At 41.6% G+C, this 20722-nt stretch overlaps 1 protein-coding gene and 1 pseudogene across 4 annotated transcripts in view; both read right to left on the bottom strand.

The window, feature by feature from the left end:
- Window positions 1-16696: 16696 nt before the first annotated feature.
- Window positions 16697-18488, bottom strand: LOC115900438 (annotated as a pseudogene). Its single transcript, XR_004060115.1, has one exon. The product of XR_004060115.1 is annotated as an uncharacterized LOC115900438 (transcript).
- Window positions 18482-20722, bottom strand: part of SIDT1 (SID1 transmembrane family member 1) — a 97597-nt gene continuing 95356 nt past the window's right edge. For all 3 annotated transcript variants that reach the window (XM_030941182.1, XM_010361023.2, XM_030941194.1), the window contains 2 exons: window positions 20053-20166; window positions 18482-18618 (listed from right to left, as the gene is read on the bottom strand). In XM_030941182.1, coding sequence (XP_030797042.1) covers window positions 18556-18618; window positions 20053-20166 — 177 coding nt within the window. In that variant the 3' untranslated portion in view covers window positions 18482-18555. The remainder of the gene's footprint in view (window positions 18619-20052; window positions 20167-20722) is intronic.

Here is a 20722-nt window from a genome sequence, read left to right as displayed (position 1 = left end):
TAATCAAATAGTTAAATATTTAAGGACACAAATAAGTCAGAAAAAATGAATAAAACAAAACAGAACAAATAGAAAAATAATAGCAAAATGATGGACTTACAACTATCTATATCAGTAGTTACAGATTGAAATGACCATTTAACATTTTAAAAATAGACTGAATTAAAAAAATTAGAATCAGCTCTATGTTGTTTATAAAAAGCACAAAAAACCCACCTTAATTATAAGGAAACATTAAAAGTAAAATGATGGAAAAAGATATGTAAGATATATAAATGCTAATCAAAAGAAAGCTAATATGGCTATAGTCAAATCAGGTTATTATGACCTGACTTTGCTAATGGATCTGCTGTTCCCAGCCCTTTAAAGCTGTTGGATGTCAAACATACTACATAAGAACCAGAGGCCACAAGTAATTGAAACGTTTATTCCTGACTCAGGACTACACAAACTTACAGAGTGTGAGAAGTCCCTGGATGAGGTAGCCCACCACCTGAAAGAAGTCTTTGTAATGTTTGGGTAGAGTGCGGGGGAGATAAGGGGGAAGAGAAAGAGAGACAGAGAGACAGAGAGACAGAGAGAGAGAGAGAGAGACCTGTGTGATGTAGCTAAAGCATTAATTTGAGGGAAATGTATAGCTTTAAATGCCTATGTAAAAAAAGAGAATTTGAAAAAAATCAGTGATTTCACTTTCCATCTCCAGAAGCTGGAAAAATAGTAAATTAAGCCCAATGTAAGTCAAAGGAAAAGTATAATAGAGCAGAAATCAATAAAATAGAAAGTAGATAACTCACAGAGAGAATCAACAATCCTTAGAAAAGGCTAAAAAAGAAAAAAGAGGTCAGATGCGGTGGCTCACGCCTGTAATTCTAGCACGGCAAAACCCTGTCTCTACAAAAAATACAAAAATTAGCCAGGTGTGGTGGTGCACTCCTGTAGTTGCAGCTACCAGGGAGGTTGAGGTGGGAGAATCATTTGACCCTGAGCAGTGAAGATTGCAGTGAGCTGAGATTGCGCAACTGCACTCCAGCCTGGGTGACAGAATGGGACCCTGTCTCAAAAAAAAAAAAAAAAAAAAAAAAAAGGACTGACCAGGAAAAAAGATAATATGAATGATCAATATCATGAATATAAAAGAGGACATCACAAACATACAGAAATTAAAAACATAAAATATTATTTACAACTTTATGCCAATAATATTGACAACTTAGAGGAAATTGACAAAATTATTGAAAAATGCAACTTATCGAAGTAGATACAAGAAGAAATAGAAAATCTTTATAGTCTTATACCTACTGATGAAATGGAATCTATTATTTCAAATCTTCCTACTACATATTATAGGATTCCATTTCTATGACATGTACAGAATAGGCAAATCTATAGAGACTGAAAGTAGATTAGTAGGTATCTAGGGCTGGGGGCTTTGGAGGACAATGAGGAATGACTGCTAATGGGTGTGGGATTTCTTTTGGGGGTGGTGAAAACGTTTTAAAATTAATCATGGTAATGTTGCATAACTCTGTGAATCGACTAAAAGCTGTTGAATTGTATGCTTTAGATGGGTGAATTTTATGGTGGACTATATCTCAGTAAAGTTGGTTTTTTAAAAAACCTTCCTACAAAGAAAATTTCAAGCTCAAGTGATTTAAGGGATCAATTCCTCTAAATATCGAAGGAAGAATTAACACTAATCTACTCAAATTCACAAACTAGAGAAAGATGGAACACTTCTAAACTTGCTTTAGGAAGTTAACATGACCTCAATATCAAAACTTGCATTACAGTAAAAGAAAATTATAGGTCAATATCCTGAATAAACATGAGAATGCTAAACAAAATGTCAGCAAATTGAATCTAGTGATATAGGAAAAGAACAGTACATCATCATCATATGGTGTTTATTTCAGGAAAGCTAAGTTGTTTTAACACTTTAAAATCAATTTTTCAACTCGTATTAATAGAATAAAGGAACAAATCATGTAGTAACTCAGTTAATAAAATTCAGCATCCATTTATGGCAAAAATTCTAAACAAAATAGAAAGAGAAACATTCTCAATCTGATAAAGCACATCTACAAAAAAAAAAAAAAAAAAAAAAAAAACCAAAACCCCACAGCTGTCACACTTAATGATATCCCCCTGAAGTTAGAAACAAGACAAGAATGATAATTATTCAACATTTTAGTGGTATTCCCTGCCAGTGTATTACTAAGCAATAAAGCTACCCACCAAAAATTATAAAATGTTGCTGGGAGAAATTAAAGGAGCTCAAAAGAAGCAGAAAGGGCCAAGTGCAGTGGCTCACGCCTGTAATCCGAGCACTTTGGGAGGCCGAGGCCGGCGCATCACGAGGCCAGGAGATCGAGACCATCCTCGCTAACGCAGTGAAACCCCGTCTCTATTAAAAATACAAAAAAAAAAAAAAAAAAAAAAAATTAGCCGGGCGTGGTGGCGGGCGCCTGTGGTCCCAGCTACTCAGAAGGCTGAGGCAGGAGAATGGCGGGAACCCAGGAGGCGGAGCTTGCGGTGAGCCGAGATTGCACCACTGCACTCCAGCCTCGGCGAAGTGACACTCCGTCTCAAAAAAAAAAAAAAAAAAAAAAAAAAAAAAAAAAGCAGAAAGGATGCAATGCCATTCAGATTCAGATGTATCTATAGAGATATGCAATTGCAACTTAAATCACTGCAGATATTTTTTGAGGAGAGTTGGAAATTGACAAACTGATTCTAAAATTTTTATAGTATTTAATATAATAATTATAGAAATGTAAAGATCCTAGAATAGCCCAGATCATCTTAAAGAACAAAGTTAGAAGACTTAAACTACCAAAAATTTAGTGTAAAACTTGGTAATTAAAACAGTGTGATAATGGCACAATGATAGATGGTAAACTGATGGAAGGAAACGGAAATTTCAGAAATAGACTACACATATATAGTCAATTGATTGATGACAAAGCTGCCAATTGCATTTCAGTGAGTAAAAGATTGTCTTTTCAATAAATTGTGCTGATGCCAATGGATATCTGTAGGGGGAGGGGGAAAACTAAACCCTTACCTCAAAGTACACATAAAAATTAATTTGAGACGGATTCTAGACCTAATTGTGAAAGGTAAAACACTAAAGATCCTAGAATAGTGGTTTTTAAATGTGGCCCCCAGAATCTCCGGGGTTTTCTGAAATCTTTTTCAGGAGTCCATAAGGTCAAAAGTATTTTTTTTTGCTAGTACTAAGATGTGGCATGCCTATACATTGTGTCGATGTTTGTGCTTACAGTGTAAAAGCAATGGTGGGTAAAATTGCTGATCCTCTAGCATGAATCAAGGCAATGGCATCACGACTGTCCTAATGATCATCATAAACTCATAGTAAAAAAAAGTTCACCTTAGAATGTCCTTGATGGAGCAATAAAATGTATTAATTTTATTAAAATTTGACCCTTGAGTACACTTCCTTTTAATATTATCTTTAAACATTACATTAGTATTTGGTATTCTGGGACCACATGGAAAGCAAACATAAAATACTTCTGTTGCAAACCAAAGTATAGCAGTTAGCTCAAGGGAAAGCACTGGGGAAATTGTTTGAATCGTGGGAGAAAATAGTGGCTTTTTAAATGGAATACTGTTTCATAGATTGCTATTTTTAGTGGAAAGAATGGCTGATGGGCGTGGTGGCTCACACCTGTATTCCCAGCACTTTGGAAGTCTGGTGTGGGTGGATCACTTGTGGCCAGGAGTTCAAGACCAGCCTGGCCAACATGGCAAAACCTGTCTCTACTAAAAATACAAAAATTAGCTGGGGGTGGCATGCACCTGCAGTCCCAGCTACTCAGGAGGCTGAGGCACACGAATCGCCTGAACCCAGGAGGCAGAAGCTGCAGTGACCAAAGATTGTGCCACTGCATTCTAGCCTGGGTAACAGAGTGAGACTCCACCTCAAAAAAAAAAAAAAAAAAAAAAAAAAAAAAAAAAAAAAAAAAGAATGGCTAAAATCTATGGTTATTTAGACTTGAGTATTTGACAGACATTTTCTCAAAAATGAATGAAACGAGCCCATCACAGTATTTGCCACTGTGAGCTTGACAGGTTCCCACTAAGACTTCTCTGATGAGATGAGTGGTGACATTAATGAATTGTATATGTATTTATTAATAATTGTATAATGAAATGTGTCAGTGTTTGGAAGGTTTGTATAATTCAGTGAACCAGTATTTTCCAAATGGCCAAGTCATGCTGTTACAAAACCATGCGTGAGTAAAAAAAATCCATTCAAGTGCAAAATAGACCAATGAATTTCAGTGTAACACAACATGAAAAGTTTACTGATATGGTTTCAAATGCCATTGCAACCAATTTTGGGGAGCTACCATTTGTTGAGTTTTGGTATAGTATTGGAGAAAAATACCCACAATTATCTAAAAAGGCTACTAAAATGTTCTTCCCTTTTCAACTACATATTTTAGTTTGAGTTTAGATTTTCTTCATACATAGTTATGTGCTGTATGAGGACATTTTGCTCAATGACTGAATATACGTGACGTTCGTTCCATGAGGTATAATGGAGTTGAAAAGTTCTTATCGCCTAGTGACATGATAGCCATCATAACGCCCTAGCACAAGGCATTATTTATGTGTTTGTGGTGATGTTGGTGTAAACAAACTTACTGTGCTACTAGTCACATACAAGTACAGCAATAAAATTATATACAGTAGTCAATACTTGATAATGATAATAAATGACTATATTACTGGTTTATGTATTTACTATACCATAGTTTTATTGTTATTGTAGAGTGTACCCTTTCTACTTATTTTTTTAAAAAGTTAACTGGGAAACAGCCTCAGACAGGTCCTTCAGGAGGTATTCCAGAAGGCATTGTTGTCATAGGAGATGACAGCTCCCTGTGTGTTTGCCCGTGGAGACCTTCTAGTGGGACAAGATGGAGAGGCAGAAGACAGTGATATTGACTGTCCTGACCCTAGGCTAATGTGTATGTTTGTGTCTTAGTTTTTTACAAAATGTTTAAAAAGTAAGAAAATAAAAAATTACTGACACTTATTCAAATTCAAAAAAGAAAATAAAAAATAAAAAAGTTTAAAAATAGAAAAAAGTGTAGAATAAAGATAGAAAGAAAGAAAATATTTTTGTACAACTTTACAATGTGTTTGTGTTTGAAGCTGTTATTACAAAAGAGTAAAAAAGTTAAAAAATTAAAAAGTTTAAGAGTAAAAATGTAATAGTAAGTTGTTTCATTTATTGAAGAAAAATATTTGTTTAGAAAATAAATTTAGTGTAGCCTAAGTGTACAGTGTTTATAAAGTTTAATGCAGAATAATGTCCTAGGCCTTCCCATTCACTGACCACTCGCTCATTGACTCATCCAGAACAACTTCCAGTCCTGCAAGCTCTGTTCATGGTAAGTGCCCTATGTATAGGTGTACCATTTTAAAAATATTTTATACCATATTTTTACTGTACTTTTTCTATGTTTACATATGTTTAGATACCCAAATACTTACCATTGTGTTACAGTTGTCTATAGTATTCAGTACAGTAGCATCCTATACAAGTTTGTAGCCTAGGTGCCTAGTAGGCTGTACCATGAAGGTTTGTGTAAGTACACTCCATGATGTTGGCATAACAGCAAAATCCCCTAATGACACATTTTTCAGAATGTATCACCATCGTTAAGTGATACTTGACAGTACTTCAAGCAAAACACATACTGCAGCAAAGTGAATGCAGAAACCCATACAGGAATTCAGCTATTGTCTATCAAGTCAGACATTAAACAGATTATAGAAATGTAAAACGGTATCAACGTTCTCACAATTTTTGTTTGTTTGGAAAAATGTAGTTATTTTCCATAAAATGTTATTTGTATTATGTAATGAGTTTATTATCTTTAAATGTATTAATAAATATTTGTAAATTTTCTATTTTTATTTCTAATATGCTAAATATTGACAGGTCAACCCACATAAACAAAAACTCTTTGGGTTCCTCAAAAGTGTTTAAGAATATAAATGGATCCTGAGACTAAAAAAGTCGAGAACTAGTATTTTAGAAGACACCATAGGAAATAGCCAACCATAACCATATAAGAAAAAAATTGTTAGATTGGACTTCATTAAAATTCAGAATTTTTTCCATCAAGTCACAGATTGTCAAAGACTTTTAAAATGACTCATAAGCTGATTTTCAAAATGGGCAAAGAACTTGAACAATCTTTCACACAAATGGCTAAGAAGTGAAAAAGGGCTCAACATCATTAGTCATCATAGAAATGCAAAATAAAATACAATGAGCTACCACTTCATGCTCATCTAGAGAGGCCAAATTAGAAAGAACTGATAAATGCCAAATGCTGGCAAAGATGTGGAACAATGGGAACTCTCATACAGCACTGATGAGGGTGTAAATTGGTACAGCCCCTTTGGAAAACTGTTAGCAGTATCCTTTAATGATGTAGACATACCTACTCTGTAACTTAGCAATTCTGTAGTATACTAAGTATATACCATGGAAAAAAACTCACCAAAAGACATGTATAAGAATGTTCATAGTTGGCCAGGCACGGTGGCACATGCCTGTAATCCCAGCACTTTGGGAGCCCGAGGCAGATGGATCACCTGAGGCCAGGAGTTCGAGAACAGCCTGGCCAACATGATGAAACCCTGTATCTACCAAAAATACAAAAAATTAGCTGGGTGTGGTGGCGGGTGCCTGTAATCCCAGCTACTCGGGAGACTGAGGCAGGAGAACCACTTGAACCTGGAAGCCAGAGGCTGCAGTGAGCCGAGGTTGCATGCCATTACACTCCAGCCTGGGCAACAAGAGTGAAACTCCATCTCAGGGGAAAAAAAAACAAACGTTCATATAGCAGCTTTCTTTAAAGTAGCCGCAAACTGGAAACAGCTCAAATGTTGATCAATAGGAAAAAACATAAATGAAATGTCATATATTGCAAAATGAAGCTATTGATGCACACAGATACATCTCACAGATACTGGGTAGGTGTGGTGGCTCATGCCTGTAATCCCAGCCCTTTGAGAGGCCGAGGTGGGAGGAACACTTGAGCCCAGGAGTACATCCTACATGGTGAGAAAAGTCAGACAGAATAGTAGTTATCTCTGGGGCAGGGATTGACTTGGTACAGGTATGAGAATGACGGAAATGTTTTCCCCCTCCCCTCCCCTCCCCTCCCCTCCCTTCCCCTCCCCTCCCCTCCCCTCCCCTCCCTTCCCCTCCCCTCCCTTCCCCTCCCCTTCCTTCCCTTCCCTCCCTCCTTTCCTTCCTTCCTCCCTCCCTCCCTTTCATTCTTTCTTTCTTCCTTTCTTTCCCCTTCCCCTCCCCTCCCTCCCCCTCCCCTCCCCTCCCTCCCCTCCCCCTCCCCTCCCCTTCCCCTCCCCTTCCCTCCCCCTCCCCCTCCCCTTCCCCCTCCCCTTCCCCCCTCCTTCCCTTCCCTCCCTCCTTTCCTTCCTTCCTCCCTCCCTTTCATTCTTTCTTTCTTTCCTTTCTTTCCTCCCCTTCCCCTCCCCTCCCTTCCCCCCTCCCTTCCCCTCCCCTCCCTTCCTCCCCTCCCCTTCCCCTCCCCTTCCCCTCCCCTTCCCCTCCCCTTCCCCTCCCCTTCCCTCCCCTTCCCTTCCCTTCCCTTCCTTCCCTTCCCTTCCCTTCCCTTCCCTTCCCTTCCCTTCCCTTCCCTTCCCTTCCCTTCTTTCATGGAGTCTCGCTCTGTCACCCAGGCTGGAGTGCAGTGGCCGGATCTCGGCTCACTGCAAGCTCCGCCTCCCGGGTTTACGCCATTCTCCTGCCTCAGCCTCCCGAGTAGCTGGGACTACAGGCGCCCGCCACCTCGCCCGGCTAGTTTTTTGTATTTTTTAGTAGAGACAGGGTTTCACCGTGTTAGCCAGGATGGTCTCGATCTCCTGACCTCGTGATCCGCCCGTCTCGGCCTCCCAAAGTGCTGGAATTACAGGCTTGAGCCACCGCGCCGGGCCTACCATGTTTTGCATCTTAACAGTGGTTACATTGGTGAATGTATGTGTGCATGTGTGTACATGCATATGTGTGTATATATATGTAAAAATTCATCAACCCATATACACTTAAGAATAGTATACATTTTGTCCATTACTGAATATATTTTATACCTAAATGAAAAGATTAAGAAAAAATTATCTATGGAAGTTTGTTTTTTTATTTGAGATGGAGTCTCGCTCTGTCACCCAGGCTGGAGTGCAATGGCGTGATCTCAGCTCACAGTAACCTCTGCCTGCTGAGTTCAAGCGATTATCCTGCCTCAGCCTCCAGAGTAGCTGGGATTATAGGCGCCCACCACCATGCCTGGCTAATTTTTGTATTTTTAGTAGAGACAGGGTTTCACCATGTTCTCCAGGCTGGTCTCAAACTCCTGACCTCAAGTGATCCACCCACCTCAGCCTCCCAAAATGCTGGGATTACAGGCTTGAGCTACTGCACCCAGCTGGAAGTTTGAAGAGATGTTGGTTTTCTCTTAATAAATTTCCCCTGAGTAGGCAATATCTAAAAGTCATTTTACTGTCATTGCTTTTTTTTTTTTTTTTTTTTTTTTTTGAGACAAGTTCTAAAAAGAGGTCTCAAAGAGAGATCTTTCTGTCACCCTGGCTGGAGTGCAGTGGTGTGATCATAGCTTACTGCAACCACAAACTCCTGGGCTCAAGGGATATTCCTGCCTCACCTACTCATGTAGCTGGAACTACAAGTGTGCATCACCTTGCCCAGTTAGTTGAAAAAATTTGGAGAGACAAGGTCTCACTATGTTGCTCAGGCTGATCTTGAACTCCTGGCTCAAAAGCTCCTCCCTCCTTAGCCTCCCAAAGTGCTGGGATTAAGATGTGAACCAACGCACTGTAATTCTTTAGAAGGCATGGCACTATTTTGTGTGTTGTTCCCCTGTTACCTGGCTGTGACTTTGGGAAAGTGGCATCACTTCTTTGTGTCTTTTTGCTTCTCATTCTTACCTGTTTATTGTTATTATTACCTGTCCTGCATACCTCACAGGGTTGTTGTTGAGGACAAATGAGGTTTCAAATGTATTTTTCGTAACCATCCTCATTTCCACCTCTCCTGCACGTGAGACTGAAATACAGTCTGCACTAGCATATATCTGGTTGCTCAGAGTCAACAGCGCCTTTGCTCTTTTCCTCCCATGAGAAATGAAGGAGATGACGCTTATTTGCTTCTTGGATAAGTTCAGAAGTCAGGTAGGTTGGTTAATTAGTATCAGTGTGCTACTTAATTTTTCACATGATCAAATAAGCTACAGATTTTGGGGAAGATTTTGGGGGAAGATACTAACATCCAGCTTTTAACTAAGTTTCTGCTGTGTGGGTCTGGTTGGTGGTGGTTTCTTACATTGCTTAATCACATTCAGATCCATGGTTTGGAAAAAGGCTGCAGGCTGACTGCAGTTGTGTAAAACTAACTAGTTTGGGAAGGTTTCTGGGAATTCATGGTTTAATTAGGTTATATCCCCCCTACCTTTTTAAAAAAATGCTGCCATGAAGTGATGTGCAAATTCACTTTAAATATTTTTATTTTTTATTTTTTTGAGACAGAGTCTCACTCTATTGTCCAGGCTGTTGTGCAGTGGTGCGATCTCAGCTCTCTGCAACCTCTGCCTCCTGGGTTCACGTGATTCTCCTGCCTCAGCCTCCTGAGTAGCTGGTATTACAGGCATGCACCATCACACGAGCTAATTTTGTATTTTTAGTAGAGACAGGGTTTCATCATGTTGGCCAGGCTGGGCTTGAACTCCTGACCTCAAGTGATCTGGCCCCATCAGCCTCCCAAAGTGCTGGGATTACAGCCTTGAGCCACCGTGCCTGGCCCACTTTAAATATATTTTTAAAAAAGTCCAACAGACAGCTTAGTACAGGAGGTGAAACAGGAGTATGTTAGCATGTCAGAGTTCCAAACCAAGTCCTATTGCTTTTTTTGTCTTATTTCTGGACAAACTTAGAAACATTTATCACCATTATCATTATACCCTAAATGAGGAAATATGATTTTCCAGTTCAGTGCAACTAGTTCCTTTGTCTAAAAATTTTCCTTTCCTTTTCTTTTTCTTTTTCCTTTTCTTTTTTTTTGAGACAGAGTCGCACTCTGTTGCCAGGCCAGGGTGCAGTGGCGCAGTGGTGCCATCTTGGCTCACTGCATTCTCCATCTGCCTCCCGGGTTCAAGTGATTCCCCTGCCTCAGGCTCCCAAGTAGCTGGGATTACAGGCGCCTGCCACCACGCCCGGCTACTGTTTTGTATTTTTAGTAGAGACAGGGTGTCACCATATTAGCCAGGATGGTCTCCATCTCCTGATCTCGTGATCCGCTCGCCTGGCCTCCCAAAGTGCTGGGATTACAGGTGTGAGCCACTGTGCCTGGCCTAAAATTTTTATTTAAATTTTTTTGGGGAAGAAAATTTAAAGTAGCTGGGATGAAACTACTACCCTATAGGAGGAGAGAGCTGGGCCCAGAGACCAAGAACAAAGATGGTTTGACCACTGAGGGAGCTGTAGATTCTGCCTGATCCGTGGGGCCAGCACAGATTGGTTTTGGAGGCAGCTTTGGAGAACTTTTAGACTCCTGACAACTTTTTGAATTTTTGAATGTTTTTTAACCTCTAATTTTCTTTTTTTGTAGAGACAGGATCTTGCTATGTTGTCCAAGCTGGTTTCAAACTCCTGGCCTCAAGTGGTCCTCCTGCCAAGCGCTAGAACTACAGGCATGAGCCAATGCACTGGGCGACTGAATGTCTTTCAGAAAATAAATAACCCCACTACATTCCTGTGCTTTCTCTCCATTTTAAATTTCGTTTTTGAAACAACAGGCTCCCAGTAGTAACCTGATGCTTTATGCCACATATATTTTAATTTAAAATGAATCTTTGGGTCTACAGTGTTTTGCCAAGTGCAATCACTGAATTTATAAAAAGGACTTTGGTTCTTAACTTTACAAGCTTAGAACCTGAAGCAACGGTCCTTATATAAATCCAGCTGTTCCAGTTTAGAGAGCCAAAATGCTCCCTAGCTGTGGTTTTATTGATTAGCTTTCGTAAGGCACAATGAGTTCCATTGTTACTCAGGTTTGTATATCAGGCATATGTCTTCCATATTTTGCAAAATGCTTTTCTTTTTGTTAATACTGTCAACAGTTATATAATTCTAGGCCTGTGTTTTGCACATATAGGTACACACAAAAATAAAAGGTGAATCTTCCTTGCAGCACAGTCTGTTGTCCTTCTCTCTGTTCTTATTACCTGAGCCACTCATTCCTATTAGTCCAGGTTTCTGCACCATTCACTTCACCTACTGAACAGTGACTTCTCCAACTTTCAGTTTCTCCATCTAGGAAATGGAACTAATGGTAATAGTAATAACTTCTCAGGGAGGTTTTCAGGATTAGATGTGGTTATGTGTATAAAACCCTTGGCAGAGTGCCCAATGATGAATGTTGGTTTTTTTTTTTTTTTTTTTAAGGCAGACTCTCACTCTGTTGCTCAGCCTGGAGTGCAGTGGTGCAATCATGGCTCACTGCAACCTCCACCTTCCAGGCTCAAGAGATTCTTGTGCCTCAGCCTCCTGAATAGCTGGGACTACAGGCGCATGCCAACACCCTCAGCTAATTTTTTTTTTTTTTTTTTTGAGATGAAGTCTTGCTCTGTCCCCTAGACTGGAGTGCAGTGGCGCCATCTCATCTCACTGCCACTTCTGCCTCCCGGGTTCAAGCGATTCTTCTGCCTTAGCCTCCCGAGTAGCTGGGATTACAGATGCAAGCCACCACACTTGGCTAATTATTATTATTATTTTTTGTATTTTTAGTAGAGACAGGGTTTTGCCATTTTGACCAGGCTGGGCTCGAACTACTGACCTCAGGTGATCCACTCGCCTCGACCTCCCAAAGTGCTGGGATTACAGGCATGGGCCACTGCACCAGGCCATAATTTTTTGTATTTTTAGTAGAGACGGGGTTTCGCCACATTGGCCAGGCTGGTCTTGAACTCCTGCCCTCAAGCGATCCACCCGCCTTGGCCTCCCAAAGTGCTGGGATTACAGATGTGAGCCACCGCACCCAGCCAAATGTTGGCTGTTTTAATGACCAGTTATGCCAACCTTAATGTTCTATAAATAGAAATTGGAAGGTAGGAATTGAGGACATAAGTTTCCAATAGTAAGATCCCACTAAGAGGGCAGACTGAAAGCTTCAGTCCCATACTTGTCCTCCAGCAGAGTGAGGTTGTTGCAACCTTTAGGAAGAGTTAGGCAGAGGAGCTATTTTTGTTTCTTCAAGGATGGAATAAAATCATCCCCACTCCAATTATCCTTCTCTCTAGATCTCTGTTTTCTGCTGAGATTAAAACTGGGACTTTCATTTTTCTTATGAAAACTTTGAGGTCATCAGTTAAATCATCTCTCTTATTTTTCTGACTTCTCCCCTTTTACCTAGGAATGATAATTATTCACTTCCCCAGGGCAGGACAGGCCGATAGGCGTAAGCTTCCCTGTTAGTCCCAATATGATATTTTAAAATTCTGCCTGTAGTAAGTAGTCTCTGTAGTTTCAGCTCAGTGGACCCCAAGGCTTCCTTTCTTTTGCTTTCAGTTTGTTTGAAAACAAGATCAAACCCATCACATCAAAAGTTTTTCCTCCTCCTTTAGTCCCCCATCCCATTTTATAGACACTGAAACGGCCTTCTGCAGGCTCCATGCGTCATCCGTGTCATCAACACTACTACCCAATGCTTTTCATGAAGTTAAGTAATTTTCTTTTCCTTCTAGCTTAGCTCTTAGCTTCCATTACTCAAAGAAGCAGCTATCTTTCCCTGTTTGTCCCAATCCAGTCTCATTGACCTTCTTGTTAAAAGACACCTTCCGCATTCACAGCTTTTAGGGATGGTTCAGGCTAAAATCATATCTGTTCCCTTCCCCCTTAGACTTTCAGAAATCACTAACTGCTTGAGCTTGACCTTCGAATGAGTCTCCATTTGAGGTCTTCCAGGTTTACGTTATTCTTGCTGCATCTCAGTTTTCCTTTTCGTGAACGTTCCATCCACATAATTATTATAAAGTTCTAGCCTTTGAAAGTCAACTTGAAATTCTCAGACATGTTTGGAGGAATCTCAGTGAGAAGCCTATTTCTTCAAAGCCACCCTTCCCTGAGAACCAGCATCCTTCTCTGATACCAGAGCCCAAGCTGGGTCTCCCTAATTACTTTATTTCTGTGTTTGGTTTTGTGGTCGAACTGGGAACCATAGAGAAAGCCTGAACCTCCCTGAAGAGGTCTCTTAGGGAGGCCTCCAGAACCAAATATGCTCTCAAGGAATTCGGTTGTGAGACAGATGCTATCAGCAATTAGGGCTTTACATTTCGGCATAAACATTGCTGACAATTACTTGAATTTTTTTCTGTTCTACACATAATGATAAGATTCTTATAAGGATGTTCTCGTAGATTTTGGCCTGATTATCACAAACAGATTATAATCATCTGTTTTTTTCATGTCCATCTGCCCTCATGGACTGTAGACCACATGTTGGAAGGGGTGCTGTGCATTTCGTTCACTGCTGTGCCCAGTTTCTCACAGTGCCTAGCCCAAATATTTCATGACTGTTTAGTAAAACTATATTTCTGATTCTATGTAAGTGAACAGAGATGTGATGAGAGAATAAAGGGGAAATGCACCCCCTCAAAAAGCTTATTACTTCGCAAGGTGTTCCATGTTGAGATAAAAGCAGAGTAAACCTCATGCCTAAATATGTCCTGTTTCCTAGAAGAGGCCTGTCTAGTACCAGGGTGCCTTGTGAAAGGTTCAGATAAACAATTTAATGTAAATCATAAAATGCAAACCCACTTCTTCCTGGGATGGTAATGTTGCAGCACCCTAAAAGAGAGATTGTTTGAATTATTTTGGATGATATTCTGCTTAAAGCACCTAGAGTCATAATTCACACAAAAAAGTCAAGTTTTAAATATAAAACAGGGGCCCAGGAGCAAGCCATGTGGAGACTGTATATCAGATTTCTCTTGCCTTGATTTGAAAATCTTTCACTGTTTAAATCTGTCGATTTCTAAATCATAACTATAATGCTGGGACAGGAGATGGGACCCCTAGTTTTTATTTAGCACTTGACTGAAATGTAACATGACTTCAAGGCTCTTTTATATTACAAAAATGCCAGCTATTGTTCATCTCCAGTGAAACGAATAAACCTTAGATGACAGGGACTTCAAGGTAGACAAAAGGATGTAGGACAGAGCCAAGGAATTTAAACAGTTTTAAGAATTCAGGGAAAATGATCAAATCTCTTGATCTAGAGATATTTAAGAAGAAGGCAGGGATCTTCTCTCTAAAATTGGGGGAGCAAAGGGTACTTCTTCATGAACAATGGTGACCATCTAGTCTTTTTTGTACTACAATAAGGATAGCAAGACCATGCTTCAGGAAAGCTGTCCAGTGTAAATAGGCCCTGCCTTGGAATTCGTTGAGTAGAGGTCTCTTTCTACAGAGGTGACCCAGGTGAAACTCCCTTACTCTGGTGTTCCAGAAACTCAGCGGTGAAGGCTGATCTGAGACTCTTCCCCAGATTCCTCCAATTCATGAGTATTCAGGCCTAAGATTTAACATGCACTTAACCTTGTTAACAAAGGTGTCTTCGTATTGAGGAGACATTAAAACTTAGCCATGTAAATAAATCTTGTCTCCTCCAGTGTTAAAACAACAACCACAACAAAAAACAAAACTACTACAAGCTGGGTGGAATCACAGTAAACAAGCATTTTCCATTGACTCGAGCAGAGCAAACAGAATCTCTACCGATAGTGCTTCTTCTTAGTTTCACCAGGGACATTAGATTCATAGTGGTTCATTTCAAAACCATGCTTCTGCTTTCAGGGACTGTTTTGTCACCTGTAGGCTGAAGCATTCTCCTTAGCTGAAGATGCAAGCTTGTCCTACAGAATGTTTGGTAATAAGGGTGGGAAGGGAGGGAAACATTTGCACGTGGCATTCCCTGAAACAGGGTTGAGAGGAGAAAACCTAGGTTTTCCTTGAGATTCCCAGGGCAGAGACAGCAGTGATGAGGTGTCACATTATAAATAGCCAGGCTTTCCCACTTGGCCCTAGCTTTGGTAGCATTTTTTTTTTTTTTTTTCATCTGAGGTGGAATAAGGATATTCAGGGGGAAATGCAGCCACAAAGGACAAAGATGGGGGTAAGGACGGGAGGAGGCTGAACAGCTGTGGGCAGTGTCTCTGAAGATGAAGAGGCCTCCCAACCTGTTCAGGGCCTCCTGGAGCTGAGGACAGGAAACGGAACAGTTGGTTTCAATGAAGAGCCCCTGGAGGAGAGAGATCCCAGACTGGCTGACCGATCCACTCTTGCCCTGCCTCCCTGTGGCATTCAGGAGGGTGAGCTGAGGATCCCGTCTGCGTGAGCACTGCTGCTGGTACCCTGCACACCTCCACCTTCACCATTCTCACATAGAATCATGGAGATGTGCCAGCTGAGGAGGTGAGAGTTTCAGCCATTTACCCAAGGGCACACCGCGAGTAGGTGGACTCCAGAATCTTCCACAGATTGTACAGTTCCTTCTGCGAATAGTGTTTATCTTTGTTCCTCCTTTTCCCCTAAGTTTTGGATAGAGACCATCACCCATATTGAGGAGGATTTGGGTATTTGATTTACCGACACATGCATTTTGTCACCCCACAGAAACTTCTGGTGGGTGCCTGGAGTTACATAGAGAGCAGCTGCCATTTTCTTTGCCCCAAGGAGCTAGCTCAGTGACCTCTTTCAGTCATGGAAAGTCCCTTCCCCAGATAGACTCCGGCATTCCACTGGCTTCTCCTGCTGCTAAAATAAAACCGGGCGAATCCGTCAGTAAACCGTGGAGCATAAAGAGGTCGGGCTGCTTCTCCAGCATTTGTCAGGGGTGTGAAGAGGTCATTTTTTATGTGCACAGCTTTGCTCCTCTGGCTGCTACATCTCTGTCCTGCTCCAGCTGAACCGCTCTTATTACTTCTGTGCTTTCTTTGCCAAGAGCCTCTTCACAGTGACCGCTTTTCTCCAGTTATACTCCTGTTGAACTCGGCTTTCTGAGTAACTCTTCCTTTCCCTTTTAAAGAGCGAAGTCCATGAACCCAGGCGAGAGTTATCATAGACACTGTACTACAGAAATGGCTCGTTAAGCTCTTTAAGCTCTCCGTGCTCCCCTCCACCCCAGCACTTGTGTAAATCCTACAGATACAGCTGAATGACTTTATGTCTTCCAACCGTGAGACTGGCGCTGTGGAAAGAATTAGCAACACGTACATTTAGAACTGGTATTTGTAAAAACAAGCCTGGTCTGGATTTTCAGTACTGTTGCAGGAACAAAACTGACCACAGTGTGTGAGTTTGTAGCACCAGACAGACGTGATCAGAAAACAGTGAAGGCTCCAGCAGCACAGTCCACCCTTTCCTCCTGGGCCCTCTCCCCATTTCGATTCACATTTTCCCGAACAAGCTACCAAACAGGTTATGCATCTGAAAATTTATTCACTGCAGCCACAGGGCGGCTTGAATGGACTTTGTGTTCACATTTCCTCCCTTGGTCTTCTGTGGATTAGAAATCATAGTGCGTGAAGATAAAGAAATTAGGTCAAACCAGCCATAGTGAAACAGGTTCAAATCTTTATTATTTTTTAGTTTTTAAGAGATGGGGGTCTCACTCTGTCATCCAGGCTGGAGTGCAGGGACGCAATCATAGTTCACTGCGCGTCAATCTCCTGGGCTCAAGTGATCCTCCTGCCTCAGCCTCCTAAAGTGTTGGGATTACAGGCGTGAGCCACTGTGCCCTGCCAAAATTTTTTTTACATGTTGGATTAACACAACCATTTAATTGGTGGCCTTCATATGGTCAATGGAAGCCAACACTTTTTAAAGAATACAGAATAACAGAAGGCTAAGTACACATTTGGGGACTTTAAAAAAAAATCACAGAATAGTTCACTGAAAGCATCTTTGTGTTTTTAAAATCAGGAAAAGCTTGCTGTTCAAACTTCTAAAATGGATTTATGAACATAATGCAAATAGTTCAGAGAAAGAATAATAATTTTAAAAAATTCCTGATCCATGTCTCTAACAAATGATCAGGAAAGCAGAGGCGAGAGGTGACTTTAATTTCACAAGCAAATATATACGCATGTGCACATTTATGCGTCTATTTTCTGATTACATCATACTCCAGGCAACAAGAGAGCCTGGTCAATGTAGGACTTCTCAGACACAGAGATGCCAGACAGTGTGAGAGTGGAACCTGGATGCTGAGCTTGCCAACACCTTACTGGGGAGAGAATGAGAGTCAGGTGCAACCGAGAGACAATACTAGACAATACTAGATTAGCTGTGCATCCTGAGAATTGCATCTGAGAACTTCAGGGAGGAAGTCTAGAACCCTGATCTACATAAAGTGACAGATGGCAGACTTGCTGTGGAGGACTCCTGAAGTAGTGTCCCTGGTTAGAACGCTGATTTCTTCCCTAAAGGTGATGTGGGCACAGAACTGCGCTGTGTGAATGGGAGGGCCAAGAAAGCACTGCTCACCCTGCTGAATTTGCTCTGGCAGCCCAAGTCCCTAAGGTGAGGCCTGTCTGGCTGCTGCTGCTGTTACCAGTCTTTTAGTATGGTTAGTCATTTCTCTTGTTCGTGCTGCTGTTAAAAGAGCTTTTCCTGTTTCTCCTTCTGCCTTGAAGCTGGCCAGACATCTGTGGAGTGACAGGGCCTTTCCAAGAAGGCAGAGTTAGAGTGATGAGGTCCACACAGGTCAGTGAGATGAAGACACGAAGGAATATGTAAGCACCCAGGCCTTGGTCCCAGTGACAGTTATTTGTTAATAGGAATGCGTGACAAACCCCACTCCTGAGCCCTTCTGATGGCATCAGAAACCTGGGGGGAAATATACAGAGTTTCTTCTGGGAGGTGACTAGCTGGTGCCACTAGAACATCTATCCCAGTAAGGCAGGGCCTGGGGTCACCTCCCCACCATATTCTAAAGAATCACATCCTCCTGCTGGAGCAGCGGGTGTTGCAGAGGTGTGAAGGGGGCCAACACAGTTTCTGGGCAGGAATCCAAGCTGCTGGCCTTTCTGGGCAGGGCGACAACCGGAGGGAAGTGTGCAGCAGCATTCTGCCATTGCTGGCAAGTCTCCTTGAGGGTGGGAGGGGCCCCAAGATGGCGAGTTGACTTGGATGCAGCGCCTGTCGCTTTTGTACTCCCAGAGCTGCACATGGAAGGAGTGAGTGTTTCTCAGCTCCTCAGGTTTGCGTCTATCCTCAAAACATGGCTCCCCTTCTGCCTCCCTTCTTGCAGGTTTAAATCTCCCGCAGCCCTTCTCCTTCCTGTGTGAAAGCAGAGTTGGCTCTACAGAGGGTGAGTGGAGCATCTGGCAGTGGTTACTTTGCTGCGGTCACTGTAATTTTCATGAAACAGCACCAAGATTGATCGCTCCCTCCCCTCCTCTTAATGTTGGAGGTTCAGAAGACAGGAATCTGGTCTCTCCGAACCACATCAAGGTCATCATCCAAAGTTAACAAAACCTGAAACGAGGGGACAGAGAAATGAAAGGAATGGACAGTCACTGCCACACTAAGTCCTGTTTTCTCTCTGAGATGCCCACAGACTGGAAACTGTTAGTTCCCTCTCATTCTCATGCCTTCTGCAGCTCTCTGCAATCCCTTGCTCTTCATAGGCACTTACTCTAATTATACAATTCATTTGTCAATTAATTCAAATATTCGTGAAGGTTTATGATGTGCTATTCCAGATGCTATGGAGATATAGTTTGTAATGAGAGAGACAAAAATCCCTATTCTCCATGTAGCTTACATTCTAAAGAGGGCTTTAGACATGAAACAAATACATGAGTAAAATATAGCCCATTAGATAGTAGTAAGTGCTAAGGATATAAGTTAAATAATGGAGGGAATATAGGAAGTATCAGGTATGGGGTGGTAAAAAATTTTGATAGGGTGGCCTGGGAAGTCATTACTTAGGGGACATTTAGGTCAAGAGTCAAAGGGAATGAAGTCCTGTTGGATAGAGTATTGCTATATAAGAAATGTACCCTTCTCCACCATTTCTAGTTCCCTCGACTACTACTGTCCCCACGTGGAACCTTTGGTTCCACTTTTGTTGTCTCTGTCTCTCTCATGAACGTGACGATCAGAAGTAAAAGACAAGGAATGTTTATACAGATTGGCTGAGCTTCCCAAACTGGCCACTAGGGGGTAGCCCTGCTCCACTCTTGAAGTTATATGGCCCGCCTGAGCCCGCTTAGCATGGAGCCCAGGCGTCTAGTGGTCTGGAGCCTGGGAGTCTAGTAGGGTTGTTAATTGTCGCTTGAACCTGCCTACAGGCACCATGGACTTTTAATTGGGGAAAGTCAAAGTTAGGATTAAAGGATGGAACTATAATTCAGGGTTGATATAAATATGCATGGCTTCTGAGAAAGGGTTGGGGCAAAAAAACAGAGAAACTACAGGAGAGATTTTGGAACAGACTGATCAGAAGGCAACAGAGGCGTGGCTGCTATCCCAAGCCACTTAAGGAATATGTAAAATATTTGTGAAATATTCAGGGAGACTGGAGGAGGAGGAGGAGGAATGTGAGTATGGCATGAGAAGGAATAACCCAATGTTATCGGAATTGCTAAAAGTGGTTCCTGGGGGAATTTCGGGCATGTAGGTCTAATAACCAATTCAGAAAAAATGTGCTGTGCAACTTAGGGAAAATAATTGTGTCCCTCTGTGTCTAAAGATATTGAAGGGTAAAAGAAAAACTAAAGATCTAACCAAAGGATATAAAATTTATAAAAGAAATAAGATGGTCTGTATATTGAATTACAAGGGGGAAATAGAAAGTAAAATTAGAGAGGAATAAGAAAAAACAATGTAAGGAAGAGCAGAAGAAGAAAATGAGAGTACAAGATGTAAAGAGAGAAGGAAGTCACAAAAAGATAGATACGAACTCACCAAGAATGAGAAAAACAGAGCAGCAGCAGAGAGGAAGTGCCAGATGTCATGGTCATCGAAGAAATCCAGCAGAATGCACTCGCGGTTCTTCTCCCGGGATTCGGCCGGAGTTCCCTGGAGGAAGGTGAGGCAGAACATGGGCAAGATTCGCTCAGTTCAAAGAATTGAACATCTGGAAAGTTACAAAAATGCTACTAGATGTCTGGTTCGAAAAGTTAGCTTCCGAGGAAACATACATCCACACAAAAACCTGTACACAAAGACCTCGAAAGCACAGGCAACAAAGCAAAAATAGGAAAGAAAGATTACATCAAGCTACAAAGTTTCTGTGCAGCAAAGGAAATGACAAACAAAATGAAGAGACAACCCACAGAATGGGAGAAAATATTTGCAAACTATCCATTGACAAGAAATTAATAACCAGAACATATAAGGAGCTCAAACAACTCTAAGCGAAAAAAATCCAATTTAAATATGGGCAAAAGATATGAATAGACATTTCTCAAAAGAAGACATACAAGGCCGGGCGCGGTGGCTCAAGCCTGTAATCCCAGCACTTTGGGAGGCCGAGGCGGGCGGATCACAAGGTCAGGAGATCGAGACCATCCTGGCTAACACGGTGAAACCCTGTCTCTACCAAAAAGTACAAAAAACTAGCCGGGTGAGGTGG

This window comes from Rhinopithecus roxellana, chromosome 1 (genome assembly GCF_007565055.1).
Source record: "Rhinopithecus roxellana isolate Shanxi Qingling chromosome 1, ASM756505v1, whole genome shotgun sequence".
NCBI classification, from domain to species: Eukaryota; Metazoa; Chordata; class Mammalia; order Primates; family Cercopithecidae; genus Rhinopithecus; species Rhinopithecus roxellana.
This window is presented reverse-complemented; position numbering and strand designations above follow the sequence as displayed.